General features: G+C 41.9%; 1 protein-coding gene across 1 annotated transcript in view; it reads left to right on the top strand.

The window, feature by feature from the left end:
* PATJ (PATJ crumbs cell polarity complex component) overlaps positions 1-16,094 on the top strand; it is a 325,629-nt gene extending 309,535 nt beyond the window's left edge. Inside the window, exons 38-44 of the mRNA XM_051999546.1 lie at positions 3,489-3,603; positions 5,252-5,289; positions 8,289-8,411; positions 9,160-9,264; positions 10,648-10,754; positions 13,010-13,133; positions 13,661-16,094. Coding sequence (XP_051855506.1) covers positions 3,489-3,603; positions 5,252-5,289; positions 8,289-8,411; positions 9,160-9,264; positions 10,648-10,754; positions 13,010-13,133; positions 13,661-13,807 — 759 coding nt within the window. The 3' untranslated portion in view covers positions 13,808-16,094. The remainder of the gene's footprint in view (positions 1-3,488; positions 3,604-5,251; positions 5,290-8,288; positions 8,412-9,159; positions 9,265-10,647; positions 10,755-13,009; positions 13,134-13,660) is intronic.
* Positions 16,095-18,450: the final 2,356 nt, after the last annotated feature.

Genomic DNA, 18,450 nt, shown 5'->3' with positions numbered 1-18,450 from the left:
GCTCGATGGCGAAGTAAATAGAGCACCAGCCCTGAAGTCAGGAGGACCCGAGTTCAAATCTGGCTTCAGACACAACACTTCTTAGCTGTGTGACCCTGGGCAAGTCACTTAACCCCAATTGCCCTAGCCAAAAAAAAAAAAAAAAGTGGCTGAGGCAAAAAATTAGAGAGATTTAAGACAATTATGAAAAGAGAATTAAGAGCTTGGTAAAAAAAAAAAAAAAAAAAGATGCAAAAATTCACTGAAAAAAAGAACTTTAAAAGCAGAATAAGCCAAATGGAAAGAGAGGTACAAAAACTCACTTAAAAAAATTATTAAAAATTACAACTGAGCAAATGGAAACTATGATTCCATGAAATTTCAAGAAACAATAACACAAAGCAAAAGAAAAAAGAACAAATTAGAACAAAAGATAGTGAACTATCTCATGGGAAAATTAACTGATCTGGAAAATTGAGGAGAGACAGCTTTAGAATTATCTACTACCTTAAAGTCGTGATTATAAAAAAGAGTCTCAATATCATCTTCCAAGGAATTATAAAGGAAAACTGGCTTCCTCTCTTAGATTCAGGAAGTAAAAATAGAAATTGAAAGAATTCACCAATTAACCCCTGAAAGAAATCTCCAAACTGAAAACTCTCCAGAAATTTTGTAGCTAAATCCCATGGCTCCCGGGACAAAGAACAAATATTACAAGCAATCAGAAATAAACAATCCCAGTATCATGGAGCTCCAGTTAGAATCACACAAGATTTAGTTGCTTCCACAATAAAGGAACAGAAGGCTTTTATTCCAGAAGATAAAAGAGCTGGGATTATATAACCCAAGGATAACCCATCACCAAAACTGAGTACAAATGCCTTCGGGAAAAAAATGGCTATTTAATGAAATAGAGGATTTCCAAGCATTTGTGATGAAAAGACCAGAGATGAATAGAAAAAGTCATCATAAGGGATTCAGTGGAGTTAAACTATTTCCATTTCTACTGGGAAGATGCGACTTGTAACTCCTAAGAACTTTATCATTATTAGCCCAAGTTAGAGGTAGTCTCCATAGACACAGGGTAGGACTATGAATTGATTATGTTGGGCTAATTTAAAAAAACTAAACTAAACTGAACTAACAGTGATGAAAAAAAGGGCAATGTGAGAAGGGATAAGGGAGAAGTAAAATGACGTAAATTTTCTCACATAAAAGACTTGCACTTACAAGAAAGAGTTTTTATAGTGGAAGGGAAAATAGGGAACGGGTAATGCTTGAACCTGACTCTAATTAGAATTGGTTAAAGAGGGAGTAATATATATACACAATTGTTTATAGAAATCCAACTTATTCAATAGGGAAACAGGAGAAAAAGATGATAGAAGTAAGGAGGCAGGGTTGGGATGGTACAGAGATCATAAACAGGCAGATGAAGGAAGGCAGTGGTTAAAAGCAAAAGAGGTTTTTGAGAAAGAACAGCAATACAAGAGAAAGAGAAGAAGAAATAAAGTAATATGGTGGACAGAAATGCAGTTATTAATCAGGATTGTGAATGAGTGTGATGAGCTCACCCATAAAAAGGAAGTGGATCACAAAATGGATTAGAAACCAGGATCTAACAATATATTGTTTACAAAAGACACACCTGAAACAGAACGTCACACAGAAAACTAAAATAAAGAATTGGAGCAGAATCTAATATGCTTCAGCTTAAGTTAAAAAAAAAGAAAAGACTGGGGTAGCAATCATAATCTCAGACAAAGCAAAACAAAAATAGACCTAAATTAAAAGAAACAGGGAAATTACATTTTGCTAAAAGGTACTATAATCAAGTAATATCAAAAAATTCCCACTAAGTTTCTCTGATAACAATCTCATTTCTCCTATATGTACTGAGTATAGAATTGAGACTAATTTTTTAAAAATGAATCATTCTCTTATTGACAAAGGGTCAGTTTTCAAAAGAAGAAAGCATAGCTATTTATAGTCATATTTAAAAATGTTCTAAATTCCTATTGAATAGAGAAAGGCAAATTAAAACAACTCCCATTTTCTTGTTTCTTGAAGTCTCGTGGAACAAAGCTGGAGGAGTTGAGAGGAAAACAGGTACACTAATAAACTGTCGGTGGAGTATTGAATGGGTCTACCTCTTCTCCTGGAGAACAATTGAGAATTATGCTCACAGGGCTATAAAACTGTGTATATCCTTTGATCCAACAATGCCATTACTAGGTCTTTATCCCAAAGATATGTACAACATTTTTTATAACAATTCTTTTTGGGATGGCAAAGAATTTCAAATTGAGAGAATGCTCATCAATCGGGCAAACAAGTTGTAGCCTCTGACTTGGAGTGCTAGTGTTGTATAAGAAGCGACAAGACGGGGTGCTTTCAGACCTGTGTGTACTCATAGAGAATGAAGTGAGCAGAACCTAGAAATCATGGAGAACAGTAATAGCAATACTATAAGGATGACCAACTGGGAAAGACTTGGCTACTCTGATCAATACAGTGATCTAAGACAGTTCTGCAATCCTTTGGAACTGAGGAAAAAATTGCTCTTGTCCTAGAAAGAATCGATTAATTCTTGAGTGCAAATTGAAGTATATTTTTTCTTAATTTAAAAAGTAAATACCTGAAAATGTATAATTTTATATCCTATTTCTTGCCTTCTTGCTGGGTAGGAGAGGGGGGAGGAAGGAAGGAGAGAATTTGGATCTTGAGATTTAAAAAGAAAAATCAATAAATAATGGAGAAGTTTTGGGGGCCACTGCCATGATACCCCTCCTTCTCCCCTCCTCATCACATATCACCTCCCCATACCTGTCTCTTTCACCTCCTTCACATGAATACATGGCCTTCCTTGGAATTGCAAACATGCCCAAGCGACCCCATTCTGTCCCAAAGTTTCCAGTAGATTGTGCCCACTTTCTCCCAAACTGATGGAAAAGAAAAGCATTTAAACAGAAACCTGGATGACAGCAAGGATGCTAAGCTTGTGTCCCATGTGTCTCATTTTCCAAGTGAGGGAGTTGAGGGCCAGCAAGAAGAACTGAAATGCATCAGCATCAGTTAATGGGGCTTAGAAACTGGACCCTCCAATTTCTAAGCCTCTTGCTGCAGTACCACATTGACCCACTAGGTGACATAGTAGAAAGAGCCTTGGACATAGTGAGAAAGGCTTGAGTTCCAATTTTCTTCTGACATTTAATAGCTATATTTCCCTAAACCTCAGTTTCTGCAAAATGCTTTTTTTTTATAATTTTTTTTTATTTTTCAAAATACATGCAAAGAGAGTTTTCAGCATTCACCCTTGCAAAGCCTTGTGTTCCATATTTTTTTCCTCCCCTAGATTACAAGTCAACCAATACAGGTTAAACATGTGCAATTCTTCTAAGGATATTTGCACATTTATCTTGCTTATGCAAAATACTTAACAGCATCACCTATTTCCCAGGTAATTGTGAGGACCAGATTTTTCAGTCTGGCTACTTTTCTCGTTGCAGACGGGTCTATCCAGTGTCCGCAGCAGTTTTCCTCCTTCCCTGGCTCCCGTCATCACCAGCTTGCAAAACCTGGTTAGCACCAAGAGGACCTCGGACTCTTCCCAGAGAAACTCGGGTATGGTTTGCCTTGCCGTGGAAGTCTTGAGTCTACGCAAGGAAGTGGAAAATATTCAGGTCGTCTCCTCGCTGGGGCAAGAACTTCACTTGGGTCCAAATCTTCGGCCAAGGCCTTGAGGTCAAGACCTGTTGCTCTGGGTTGTCCTGGGTCTATCAACAGTAAACAAGGCCAGACGGCTTCAATGTGAAATATTCCTTCCACTTTATTGAAGCAGTGAAGCATTTGGAACAGAAGGGAAAAAATCCCCAGAGGTCTTATAAAATAAAACCAATAGATTAAAGCAGTTCACACAGAGAAAAGGAAGAAAGTGGAGGTCATTAGAAGCGGGTCATCAGTTTGTGCTTGGGGGGAGCGGGGATAAGGGAAAAGGGAGGGTGAGAAATAAGGAGGTGGGAAGGGAGAGGGAAAGGGTCAAGAGAGGGAGAGAAGGAAAGAGAAAGGGGGACACAGAGAAGGAAAAAGGGAAAGGGAAGGAACGAGAGAAGGGAGATAGAGAAGGAAAGAGAAAGAGGGAGGTAGAAGAGGAAAGAAAAAGAGGGAGAGGGACAGAGAAAGAGGGAGGTAGAGAAGAATAAAGAAGGAAGGAGAGACAGAGTTCATTAAAAATGAATAGCAGCTGACATTTTAGTAGTTCCAAAGCCCTTTTTTTTCACATTATGACACCAGGACCTGTTCCTTCCACCCCATAAAATGGATAGCCTAAATACTCTCCTCTGAGACTAGAATGGTTTAGAAGTGGGACTTGAATCTGGTGTCCCTGTCTCCAAGGCCGACTCACTGTCCCTTCTGTACTGTGCTTTGACCACTATAGCCACACACGCAAAATGAGATCGGTTGTCAGAGGCAGGCTACAAGTTCACAGTTGAAATCTCTTTAAATAGATGAGAAAAAAAAAAAAAAGCATGTTGTACCTGTAGGTCAGACTTCAATTCAGTACAACAAAAAACCCCAAACAAATAAATAAACAACAAAAAAGGCTCTTTCCAGAAAGAGGCCTGGTGTCAAGGTCAGCTGGGCGAGTTCTCTCCCTCTCCCCACTTCCATGACACCGTTGAGCATCTGGTGACCAAGTGCAGTGTTTACATATCTGCCCATCGCCAGCCAAACTCTTTTCCTTGTAACTGCAGGCGCAGTCCATGATCAATGGCGCCTCATTGGTTAGTTGGCACAGGGTTAAATACAGGTTAAATGTGAAATTTTGGGGAAAAATTTTTTTTCTTTCCTTCTTTTCCTTCCTTTTCCCTCTTTCTCTTTCCTTCTTTCTCTTTCCTTCCCTCTTTCTCTTTCCTTCCCTTTCCCTCTTTTTCTTTCCTTCTTTGGAGTGCAGAGTGGAATTAGGAGTTAAAATCTAATACTTAGTGGGTAAATCACTTAACCACTGTTTGCCTCAGTTTCCTCATCTGTAAAATGAGCTGGAGAAGGAAATGGCAATATCTTTGCAAAGTCTCTTTGCCAAGAAAATCCCAAAGGGATTCTTGAAGAGTCAGATCTGACTAAATGACTTAACGTTTGACTTTTGAGAAAAAATGGCTACCTAAAGATTGGCTTTTGAAAGGGACCAGGCAGTTTCCACTTAACATTATTATCTTTTCATTGAACTGTCTCCTAGTTAAGAAAGTTAACTTTGTGCTTCTTTATTTAGCAGGAGCTGATGTGGGCCCAAGAACTGTGGAGATCATAAGGGTAAGTCTGACCTCCGGCAGCCATTCCAAGTCTCTCATTTGTGTCCAAGGGAGCACTTGGACAATTCTGGTTCCGAACCCTTCTGGATCCGCCCTCAATCAGAAATGGCCTCTTCCTCCTCAGACCTCACACAACACCTTGCATTACACCTCCCTTTCAGACTTTCAATATTAAACTACCAATGTCATCCTGTGGATTTTGTTTTATTTTTGTTAATACCGTAGGGAGAATGCAAGGTCCTTGAGGACAGGGACAGTCTCAGTTTTGTCTTTGTATTCCCGGAGCACTTGACCCGTGGTAGCCTTTCAGTACTAAGAAATGTTTGCCAGTTGAATCTCAGAGTTGGCAGAGACCTCACTGGCCATCGAGTCCCGCCTGTGCCCCAAGGAGAATCCTTTCCATAAGCTCCCAACAAGTGGTCAGCCAGTGTCTGCTGAAGTATCTGGTGAAGGGAAACTCACTACTGCCAAAGCTTTTTACTTGGCTTTGGGACCACTTTTGGCTGCGCCTGGGACATTTTGTATTCTCATTATTTGGATTGACATCTTATCCCTCAACTAATGTAAGCACTTTGAGGGGGAAGGACCTCATCTTCTCTAAACTTTTATCTTTCTGGCATCAAATACACGATGAATAAACAGCTGCTCAATTTTTTGAATTGAAAATTGGAGGAACTATGATTGCAAATTCTGTTTGCTGTGGGGGGCAAGGCGTAGCTGGGGGCTCCAAGGCTTGGGTGGGCCATGTTGCAAGTTTGCTTCCTACACGTGGTTCATTTGCCCCAAAATTTCCTGAAGGAGCCAAACTTCTGGCCTTCTCTGCTTCTGAGCTTCTTTTCAAGACTTTTCTCTTGCTGTCGCCAAAGGAGAACTGAGCTAACCAGACTGTCGCCTCATTATTCTCCCGATGTGTCCCATGCTTTTGGGCAGCTCCACCTGGGCTCAGGTCCAGCACGGCCTGTTGGCGATACCTTGACTTTGGAATCAGATAGCCTGTCACTTACAGCACAGATGACGTGGCTAAAAACAGCTTGTCTCTCTCTGAGCCTCAGTTTACTCATCTATAAAATGCAGGTGTTAGACAAGATCCAAATTTCCCCTTTCCAATTTCTTCCCACTTCAAAGTCTAATTGTAGTAAGATTTCCCAGATGTGCTCCAGTATACACGTCTTAGAAATGTCCTTACCTGCTCTGATGCCCTTGATATTGTCCTTGCTCCTTATCTCATTCCCTCTGATGGATTCAGAGTCCCTAGAAAAAGGGTCAAACTTTGGGACTTCAATGAGTGAATGAGTGAATGAATGAATGGGGTCACTAGTAGCTAAAGTTTGGAAAGCATCTTACAATATTATATCTTCATCCTCATAACAACTCAGGGATGTAGGTGCTATTAATGAATGTCTCTATTTTATAGTCAAGGACACTGAGGCAGACAGAGGTAAAGTGTCTTTTCCAAGTTCAAACAGCTAGTAAGTGTCTGAGCCTGGATTAGAACTCGGGTCTCTCTGATGTGATGTCCGACACTATCATCTGCATCAGTATATTTATTTGACTTGCCAGAACAGTTTGTGCAGAGCCTGCCTTAACTAATCTCCTGAGGATAGATCTCAAGCCTGTTTCTACAGAGTTTCATAAGGAAAAATCTTCTAGTCCAAGATCATTCCCCTTTTGTGTGTTTAGGATCCCTGGGGCAGTGAAACCCCTTCCCCAAATTTTGGTTTTAAATACTTAGAAAAGGGTGGTTGTATTACTAAGGAAACAAAGTGTATTGCAATTGAGCATACATTCTCTCTCTCCTCTCTCCTCCTTTCCCATCACACACACACACACACACACTCTCTGTCTCTCTCTCTCTCTCTCTCTCTCTCTCTCTTACTCCCTCCCCCCTCTCTCTTTCTTTCTCTCATATATTTTAATAAATTTAGGAAGCCCAGATTAAGAACCCTGCCCCTGACAGACCTTCTTTCCTTTTACAGAGGACATGGAAGTGCAGAAAGCTCCAATGACTTTTCTCTGGGGCAGATATCTATCGAAGCATATAGTCAGGGTTGGAAGTTGGGTCTCTGAGAGAAGCCCAGCACGTGCTCCCTGTATTCTCCTCCCCTCCGAGTATTTCCTCAAGGCCAGGAAGTGATGGGAGCATAAGCAGATTTCTCTCTTTAAGGGAATACAAAGTGAAAAAGTCCTGGGAAATGCTCTCTTCCCACCCTGCCTGTTTATTTCCAGAGTCCAGAGTTTTATTGATAGTTTAAATAACTTTTTAAAAAATAAATATAAGAGCTGAAAGGATCTTAAAGGTCTGAGTCTAGTTCTTTCTTTTTAAAAATAAGAAAACTGGTTAAATGACTTTCTGTGGGTTCCATACTTGGGAGTTGTCCAAGGTAAGATTTGAAGCCAGGTTGTTCTGGCTTCATGATCTACCCACAACCCTTCTCTGCTTCTTTCAACCACCAAGGATTTATTAAGTTCCTCTGAGGGTCCAGGTACGGCATTATCCCCGGAGACACCAATCCACAAGTGAGAGAATGCTTACCCACAGGAAGCTTCTGTTCTACCAAACGGGGAAACTAAGGCCAGAAACTGACTCATAAATGAGAGGGCCAGCAATTGACCAAAGGTCTTCAGTTCCTCCACTCCGCACTGCCATCAGCTCCCGCGCTGGTTCTCAGGCTTAGCCAAGATCTTGGGTTTTAGAAATCATTTTTGATCCTGAGGTCATGAATCTGCCCCTCACATGATTCCTGCTCTTTTGTCTTTTTTTGTACTTTGAACATAATCATTAACAAACACAAACATTTCAGTATACAGAGGGGGAAGGGGAACTGCCGTTCTAGAAGAAACTGAACTTTTACTGATAGTTTTTTTTTAACAAGGACACATAGACACGTTGATGGTCGCCTGTGCAGCACTTAACAAGGTGGCAGCAATAAGCCGCTCGCCTGGCGCTTATTCCTGGCACAGCCGGCTTGACGGATCCCGCTCTTTTCTCCCCCTTGTCAGGAGCTGAACGATGCCCTGGGGATCAGCATAGCAGGGGGAAAGGGCAGCCCGCTGGGAGATATTCCCATCTTTATCGCCATGATTCAAGCCAGCGGAGTTGCAGCACGTACACAGAAGCTCAAGGTAAGGAAAGAAAAAGGTACCGAGCAGGACCCGAAATGCAAAATGGCGGTGGGATGGAGCAGAGCAAGAGAGACGCTCACGGCCGTTGCCCCCCGACCACTTCTTATAACCTCCTCATTTGAACCACAGACTGAGGCAGTCACTCGTGGGCATCCTGCAGACTGGTTGGGTCTTAGGGGATTGCTTGGATCAGAGTTTCCTCGATGAAAGGCCTAAGTGGTCATTCCTTTGTAGCCCCTTTTTTATATACCTCATTCAGCTCAAAATTGATTTTTAAATGAAAAGGGTTCTCCCCGTAAGCTTTTCCTTAAGCACAAGAAGCAAGATTTTTATGAAATTGTGCCTATTACCACCCCATCTTTACTTAGCTAGGAAAATAAAGCTGTGACTATTTAGGGTTTTATCGACCAGCCAATTTGCACCCCTCACTCTCATCGGCGGGCGTCCGTCTGCAGCCTCCTCATTAGTAGCTTATAAAAGCACTGTGCTGGGTCATTTTTCCACGTCACCGATTTAATAATAAAATCTAAGCCCTGTTAAAACATTTCTCTGATGGGGTCTGGAAAAGAAAAAAATTCTTCTCTGGAATCATAAAATTTCCTCTTCCTTCCTTGAACACATATTCTCCAAGGGGGGGGGGACACAGAAGCCGCACAAAAGCCGCTAGCTCCCAAAGAATTTCCAGCATTCTCCTCAAATTAAATTTTTCCCTAATGATAGTCATTTCTTTCCACTTTTGTCCTTCCAGGTTGGGGACCGGATTGTCAGCATTAACGGGCAACCTCTGGATGGACTGTCTCACGCTGATGTTGTTAATCTACTCAAGAATGCTTACGGGCGCATTATTCTGCAGGTACGGTGATAAATGGGCCGCGCAGCTGCAATAGGTAGATAAGTGGCCTTCAGAAAAGATTGAGCATCACTGGCAGGAACTGGCACAGCCCAGCCGGGAAGCCGCCGCCGTGAATTATGCCGGCTGAAAAGCAAGAAATTATTATTTTTATTCAGAAATTCCTTAATGCCACCCATCCAGGCGGTGAGCACGATTTTGCGAAATCCTAACGAGGAGAGAAAAATTACTCTTCGCTACGCGTGATAAATCAACAAGCTTTTTGGCTTCCAATGTTCTTTTGTTAACCCAGGTTGGCTGGGAATGGGAAATGAGTTCTTTCCTTACGCCCAGACACTGTGACTGAGCTGCCCCATGTATTAATTTCCTCTGCCTTGAAAAGAAGGGAGGAAGCATAATGTTCATTTTCTGTAGCCTGAGTAGTTGCCCACACTTTAACTTCCCGGTACAGAGACGTGATCGAGCAAAGCAGACAATTATTTATCAGCCTCGGTAGCCCCAGGATATTGTCAGAGGGGGAAATGTACTGGGAAGTCACAAGCGTTGCTGCAGTTAATTATCTCTCCTTTTATTTCAACATTTCCAATTTCTACAAGATGGAGCCCATCGGTAACTGAGGGGCAGCAGTCAGTTCCGACGAGGCACCCCGCAAAGTCCAATTGTAATCGCCGCACTTCATCGGAAACTGCACGATAGTTTTATCGGCTAAGAAAGAAGCAAAACTGCTGGCTTATCACTTTAATGTGAAAGAAATGGGGGCTGTGGCTCAGATCAAAGGAGTTGTTTTTTAAGACTAAGATTTCAAGAGTCTTTTGTTTGGGACCCAGTCTAGTTTGTCCAGCTATAGACTATTTCCAGAGGAGATTTACTTAAGTGGTTGGAAATGTTCTTTCCTTAAAGGGACTGTGTTTGTCAGATTGCGTTCTAGGTCCTGCATTTTAGAAAGGATGTTCAGAAGCTAGAGTGAGCCACGAGAAGGGTGAATGGCATGCTAAAGGGACTAGAGGCTTTGTCTCATGGGAATTAAATATTTATTAAGCACCAACTGTATACTTCCCATGGTATTAAAAGCCTCAGACCAATGTGAAACAGAGCTCAAAGAGTTTACATTCTAATGGGGGAGAGAGCAGGGACGTACAAAATATATCCAGAATAGAAGAGCGAGCCTGGGATGGGGGATGACCAGGAAAATAGCTTCTAGGAGAAGGTGTCATTTGTGCCAAGTCTGAAAAGAAGCTGACATGTACGAGGCAGAAGGGAGAAGGGAGAGCTGTAAAGGTAGGCAGTCGTGAACGGGGTTGGGGCCATGAGCATCCCTGGTCCTATGTCCCATAGTGAAGCTCAAGCTTGAGTTCTTCTCACCAGTTTCTTCCTCGTTCTCCGTAGGTAGTAGCTGATACTAATATCAATGCCATTGCATCTCAGCTGGAAAGCATGTCTGCCAGCTACTACCTTGGCTCCCTGGACGGCGACCATCACCCAGAAGACCCAGAGTAAGTGATCAGGATTGACCCGTATTGATTAGCCACACTGGCAAAGTTCAGGGTAATGTCCAGGCTATAATTCTTCCAAGCTGTAGAATATAGAGGTACACGTATGACGCCATTGATAAAGCACTGGGTTTGTCGCCAACAAATGCTGGCTCAGTAGCTCGTTTCTGACGCAGACTAGCTGAGTGACTCTGGGAAACACTTGAGCTTTGTAAACCTCCATGTCTTGGGACTTATCTTGGGGGGGAGCGGGTCTAGGTTTGCCGGCCACTGAGGTCCCCCCAGCTCCATGCTGCTCCCGTGACCCCCACCGGCCCGGCAAGATGAGTGAGAAGTTAGCAAAAGAGGAACATACGTAAGGTACTTAATGAATTGTAAAGCTCTCTAGAAACGTTGGCCATTATTAGTGGAAGGAACAGCCCCCTCTTCCCTCTGTGGCCCAAATTTGAAACCCAGAAGTCTCAGCAAGACAATTGTATCCACTCAGTCTGTTTTTCCACATCCCCAACATCATGACTATAAATCCGTCTATGAGTAATAGTAGTAGTATCCAAACTCATGAGCTTTATTCCTCATGGTCCATGGGTAAGAGTATGGACTCATGAGTTATAGGACCCAAGTTCAAATCTTGCCTCTGAGCTACATGATCTTTGCACATCACTTTATAGGGATCATAGTCACAAGAGCTAACATGTATATATCTCTTTAATGTTTGCAAACACTTGATAAACATTGCCTCATTTGCTTCCCACAGCAGCTTTATACGGTAGATGCTGCTATTTAGACCAAGGAAAAGTGATCTGCCTGGGGTCACGCAACTAGTAAATGTCCAAAGCTGAATTTGAATTCAGGTCTGCCCGACTCTGGACCCAGCACTTTGTTCATTGCCTCAGATACTACAGCTCAGTTCTTATCCACCAAAAGGACACTTAAAAAGCAAAGCAAATCATGCAAAATAGAAATCTACCATTTCTATGCAATCCTTGTTTTTTGTTCTATTGTGTACATGGAAACTGTTTCATTTAATATCTCATGTTTAAAATAAAAATAAAATATTTTATAAATAAAAATAAACAAAATTTAATATTTCATTCCCAATTACATGTAAAAACAATTTTTAATATTTGTTGTTGGGGAGAGGAAATTTCTTTTAAGTTTTAAATTTTCTCCCTTCTTTCCCACCTGATATAGTAAGCCGTCGGATACATTTGTTATACAGGTTAAATATGTTATATTGACATATTAGACATGTGCAATCATGCAAAACAACAAAATATTTTTAAAGTTTCAAAAATCATTTAAAAATGTTAATGTGATAAAAATCCAGACAATATTATTGATCTGTAAGAAATGACCAGCAGGATGAATACAGAGAGGCTTGGAGAGACTTACATGAACTGATGCTAAGTGAAATGAGCAGAGCCAGGAGATCATTATACACTTGGACAACGATACTGTATGAGGATGTATTCTGAAGGAAGGGGATTTCTTTGACAAAGAGACCTAACTGAGTTTCAATGGATAAATAATGGACAGAAGCAGCTACACCCAAAGAAAGAACACTGGGAAATGAATATAAACTGCTTGCATTTTTGTTTTTCTTCCCGGGTTATTTCTACCTTCTGAATCCAATTCTCCCTGTGCAACAAGAGAACTGTTGGGTTCTGCACACATATATTGTATCTAGGATATACTACAACATATCTAACACATATAGGACTGCTTGCCATCTAGGGGACGGGGTGGAGGGAAGGAGGGGAAAAATCGGAACAGAAGTGTGCAAGGGATAATGTTGTAAAAAAAATTACCCTGGCATGGGTTCTATCAACAAAAAGTTATTATAAAATAAAATAAAATATAAAAAAATAAAAATCCAGACAGATTGTGATCTTCTCATGTTTTTGTTCCTGCTTCTGAGCTTAATAGCCCACAATGCCCACAACTTTAGTTGGGTGATTTTACCTCTCGTGACTCAGTTTATTTTCTGAAATTGAAACATTGCCCTGCCTAGCATAGGTGACCTAGAAAGAATCTCAACCTATTTTTACTCAATGGGTTTAACCCAGCCTGAATATCGCATGACATTGGCTTTGAGAGGTGGTCCCAGAAGCTCTGACCCCTCATGGAAAAGGCTCTGTCCGATCTGCATCCTTCCATCAAACCAAAAGTCCCTCTCAGTTCTCCCTTCTTCCTTTCCACCGCATGCGTTCTCTGAGCATAGACAACCCTTGCTAATTCCTCTTCTCATTTGCTTCCAGGACTCCTCAGCCGAAGATGATTGCTCTGGAGAAAGGCACTGATGGGCTGGGCTTCAGTATTGTGGGGGGTTATGGAAGCCCCCACGGTGACCTGCCAATTTATGTCAAGACCATATTTGCAAAGGTATTTTGTGTCTATGTCACATGTGGGTCTTTGAAAAATTAAAAAAGCCTTGGTAAGATGGAGAATAAAATTGTGCTTTACCTTGAGCACATGAGAGAAAGGAACTTGGAGCCAAACTCCTCCTTGTGCAGTTAAGGAAATTTAGGAGCAGGGGGATGTGATGCCTAAGGATGAAAGGCAGGATTTGAATCCAAGGCCTCAACTCCATAGCCTGTGTTCTTTCTGCTGTAGCACCATATCTGGAGGAACCTCATCATCAGTACTGGGGAGGGGAGGGGTGGTTAAAGAAATCAGATTTTTCAGACGTGGAAGGGACTCTCATCTAGCCCCTCAGAATCCCTCTGCTACACCCCCAACAAATGGCCACAACATGTATTCTTCCAAAGAAAAGGTGATATGGAAAGAGTTCCTTAGGTGGCCTTTGAAAGGATCCTTTTACATGGAGCCCAGCTAGAGTGAGGGTTCCAGAGGAAGGATTTCAATCCCTCTGACTGGCCAGATTGGTGACTGTGCCCTCTTGTTTGCAGGGAGCAGCTGCGGATGATGGGAGGCTGAAGCGTGGGGACCAGATCCTGGCTGTCAATGGCGAGGCCCTGGAAGGCGTGACTCACGAGCAAGCTGTGGCCATCCTGAAACGTCAGAGGGGAACTGTGACCCTGACCGTACTGTCCTGAGCTGCGGCGCGCCGCGGCAAAGTCACCGAAGCAGCCGCTGCTGCTGGGGCCAAATCTCCGTCCCAAGGCACAGTCCCGGCTGGGATGAAAACCAAGCACCAGTTAACATTAGTCCTCGGTCTGATCAGTGTCTCCTCTAGGCTCAGAAAAGAGCGCGTTTCCTCTCCCTGCAGAGAGAAATCCTCTCTGACCATCGTCATCATCATCATCATCATCATCTCACTCTCTCTTTTTTCCCCTCGTCCTCCTCTTTCTCCCCTCATGATGCGGTGAATTTCTCCAACTGAAATAAACTCTGGTCTTCCATACTGAATGGTCAGCTTCTCATCCCTGCTCCCCCTTCTAGCAGCTGCACCTGGAATTGCAAACACAGGATGAATGGCGTCGTCGGAACCCGGCCGATAAGCAGAAACAAACACGGAGTGACTCGTCATCTCTGTCTTGATTTACTAATGCTAATCATTTTTCCAAGGAGGAAACATTGTGGTATAATTAAATTACCAGCACTCTAAATGATAAAATAGCAAATTCTCCTATGGGACTTTTATCTGTGCTCTTCTCATTAAGTCTTTACCATTGAAACATGGCTCCAATTTGGCCTTTGTGAGTTAGTCTTTGATGGTTATAATGAGTCAATTTGCGAGCTTGAAGACAAAGATACGGACAGTCTTCTGAACACCATCCCCCAGTTATTTTCTGAGCCGGGTTCTGAAGACCACTTCTGAAACGCGCCTTTGGGAGAGAAGACCATTTCCCCAGATAAGCTGTTTTGTTCCACTGGAGCGGTCAGACTCGTGTTCTGAAGGTCAACAAGGAAGAATTATATTGGGGTTCCCAGAGGTCCCCTGGAGCTAGCACGTTTCCACCAACCCATCCTGGGAGGGAGGGCTTTCCAGTGTGCAACTCTCGGACAGCTCTGTGGGAGCCGTATCCGGTGGTGGCAGGTCAGCCACTGGGCCCAGTTGCTTTCCCTTTCTACAGAGGACAGGGCCAGAATTCTTCCTCTTTCTGTTCTCTTCACGTGAGCCATTCTGTCTGAGCAGACTGCGAGGGCCAGAATCAAGGGACACGTGATGCCGCCAATCGATTTAATAAGTGAGCTAGGGACGGGAGGGGAGGACAATCATGCTTTGCTCGGGTCTTCTAGCTCCAGAGAGGCTACTCCATTGCAAGAGAGCTGCACGCCATGGAATGCAAATTCAAAAACAAAAACACAAAAACTGGGAAAATCTTTCAAACTGGTCCTGTACATTATTAGCACAGGGGTGGGGGGAGGTGGGAGGCTGCTTGCCTGCCGATGCTCTTGGCTGCCTGTCAAGCTCTATAATAAGTGTATTAGAAAGAATAAGTACCGAGGTCAGTGATTAGCGTTATTTAACCATAACACGATTTTGTAAATGGTCAGAAAGTCATAAAAAGCAAATTTTATGGGCTCTAATTTAAAATGTTATTTAATAAGGATAGATTTTAATGGAAAATCCTCTTTGAATCTATGTAATCACAAAGTGCATTAACATGTTGGAATATTACATGGCTATTCCAAAGCATAGAGTGCCTGAATTTTATGTCTGAAATGTCTTTGGTATCTGGCGTTGATTGCTTCTCAAACTTCTAATGGATTTCTGGCCGCGCAGTGTTAGTAGGAACCGACTGCTCAGTGCATGAGGAGCAACAAATTCGGGACCCTCCGGGATCCACAGAGACCCTCTAGCAACCGGGCAGGCCTGAAACTAGATATGCACCTTGAAGAAATCACACTGGAAAATGGGACCCTCAGCAGTTTTCCTCCTGACTAGGATAGAGTGACTGCCCAAGGCACCTTTGGGACACTGCAGGGTCTTGGGTTCCATTCCTTTTCACCCACATCCTCCTCCTTTTGTGTGTATCCCAGTAAAAGGAAAATATAAGGAAAGGAGACCCTTTGCCCTTGTCACAATGTCCAGGATGGGTGGGGCCCCTGCTTCTTATAACTTGCACTTTCTATGTTATGTACCTGCCAAAAATTTAAAAAAAAAATACATTGCAACTTTCCAATAAGCCAGTAATGGTGTATAGGGAAGTAAGGGAAAGTACTTCTCACCTAGGAAGGACAAGTTCTGGAAGAAAGCCACACTTTGGGTTTTAGCCAAACCATTTGGACTTTTGTTTAAAGAAGAATAATGATTTGGGAGAGGTGGATCATGGGAAGCAAGCCGTGAAATGCAGCTGCTGAGTGTGTATGTATATCATTGGATCCAATGTTTTATGACTTCCAAAGATTCTAAATAAAGATTTAGTTGAATAAGGAGTTGCAGGAGTGTCCAGTGTGTATACATCTCACTTGGAAGATGAAGGGAAGTAGGTGGGAGGGTTGGAGAGAAGGAGAAAGGAAAAAAAGGCAAGTTGGAGTCGGGGACGTGTCCTTAAAACAGAAAATGAAAAGAATGAGATAGCAGTGATAATCATAATTTTTATTTGTTTTTTATTTGCATAACCAAGCCACAAGTTACTTAATCTAATAATAACTTATATATTTTAAAGTTTCCAAAGCACTTTATATTATCTCATTTCCTCCACACAATAATCCCCAGAGATAGTTGCTCCTATTAGGCAGTTTTTACAGATAAGGAAACTGAGCCTTGGATAGGTAAAGTGACTTGCCCAGAGTCACCTCTGAGATGGGATATAAATATGGTTCTTAATAATTCCATTCTAGTGCTAGAGGCTCTGACCATGATGCTCCTCTATTGTGTTTGCTCATGGGAAGAGAGAGCTATCTACAAGGCTTTGAGTTTCCCACTTGGAAATGAGACCTTGCAATGGACACTCATATTGGAAGATTAAGGTTTGTAACCCAAAAGAGTAAATAAAGTTGGTGGCAGTGTTTGTTTTATTTTTAAAGTACTTGTTGATGAAATTGCCTATTCTTATTCACAGAATTTAAGACTAGGAAGGAACCTCAAAAGCTAACAACTTCAATCCAACATAAGAGGAATTCCCACCAGAATACGGTCCTACAAGTGACCTTTCAGGCTGTGTGAAGACCTTCAGTTAGTGAACACCCACCACCTCCTTAAGCAGCTTCCATCAATTGGGAACAATTCTCTTTGTCAGGAATTGTTTCCTGACACTTTAATAACATAAATCGATAAAGTCCATCAATTGCTCCTGGTACTTTTGCCAGGTGCTAACAAAATAAATCTGATCCCCTTTTCACATGAAAGCCTTCATAATTCGTGAAGATCACTCTCATACCTCTGCTTGACCTCTTCTCCAGGTTCTCCCCTGTTCCCCAACTGATCTTTATATGACATGAACTCAAAGTCCTTATCCTCTTTACCCTTCTAGGTAATCTCTACTTTTTGTAGCAACTAGATTAATAGAAGAACCTACTCCTACTCCAAATCAACCAACATTGTCCAGTCCAGGGATATATTAGAGTCTCATTGGCTTGAGAGATTAAATTATTGAATTTTCAGTATATACTATACAGCTCTGTAATCAGGATATGATTATCGTTTTGCTAAATCATCTAGACAAAAGGATGGAGAAAATGTCAATGCTGCAGATTAAGTGAGGAGTGAGTTTTTGGAAGGCCAGTTACTCAAAAGCATTTGCCAGCAAAGCCCCAGGGAAGCTCATCTCTAAGTGAAACCGGGTGTCCAACCCAGTGTCTTCCCCATAGCTTCCCTGAATTTATTGCTGAGGGATGCACAGGAAAAGGAAGCAAAATTCTGAACCTAGTGATGAATTCAGGAAATTACTAAGCTGAACTTTCTAAGAGGGAAGAAGAGGCTCTGGATATAGAATTGGAGAATGGAAGATGGTATACTTTTCAAGACAGAGAAAGAGAAATTTTGTCAAACATAAGCTAGTGGATTTGATTTTTATTTCTGGTAAAAGTAAAGAACCTATATGGAAGAGGCAATGCCATCTAATGGGTAAAGAATTAAATTTGGTTTCAGGAAGCCCATAGTTCAAATCCTGCTTTTCACTCCATGAATCATTTAATTACTCTGAACCTCAGTTTCCTCATCTGCAACCAAGGATAAATCAAGATAGCAAGTATTTACCAAGCACTGATGATGTGCCAGGCTTTGTGTTTAGCACTGATGATTCAAAAAAAGGGCTAATACACTGTCCCTGCCTTCAAGGAGCTCATGTTCTGATAATTCAAGGATCCAAATGAATCATGGCTAATTCAATTCAATAAAGATTTATTAAGTACCTATTATGTGACAGGAACTGTTCTAGGCACTAGGGATACAAAAACAAAAATGAAGCAATCCTTGCCCTCAAGTTTACATTCTACTAGATGGAGGGGAGATGTAATATTACAAGTAAATCCAAAGCAGCTATGTGCAATTTTTTTTTTATTTTTATCCATACTTTTTTTTTTTAAACATTACCTTTGTTTATAAACATATCCCTTTCTCCTAACCGGAACGCCATCCTCCTTGTTCAGTTGTGTCCAATTTTGTGTCTCTATTTGAGGTTTTCTTGGCAAAGATACCAGAATGTTTATAGGTGAAGGAACTGAGGCAAACAAGTAACAGAATAAAAAGGAATGAGAGGAAAAAAACCAATTCTGTGAAACTAACCTCTTACAGGGCACAGTGGATAGAGTACCAGCTCTGAAATCAAGAGGATCTGAGTTCAAATCC

This window comes from Antechinus flavipes, chromosome 4, assembly GCF_016432865.1.
Source record: "Antechinus flavipes isolate AdamAnt ecotype Samford, QLD, Australia chromosome 4, AdamAnt_v2, whole genome shotgun sequence".
In the NCBI taxonomy this organism is placed as follows: Eukaryota; Metazoa; Chordata; class Mammalia; order Dasyuromorphia; family Dasyuridae; genus Antechinus; species Antechinus flavipes.
The sequence above is the reverse complement of the archived record's forward strand: the minus strand, read 5'-3'. Positions and strand labels throughout refer to the sequence as shown.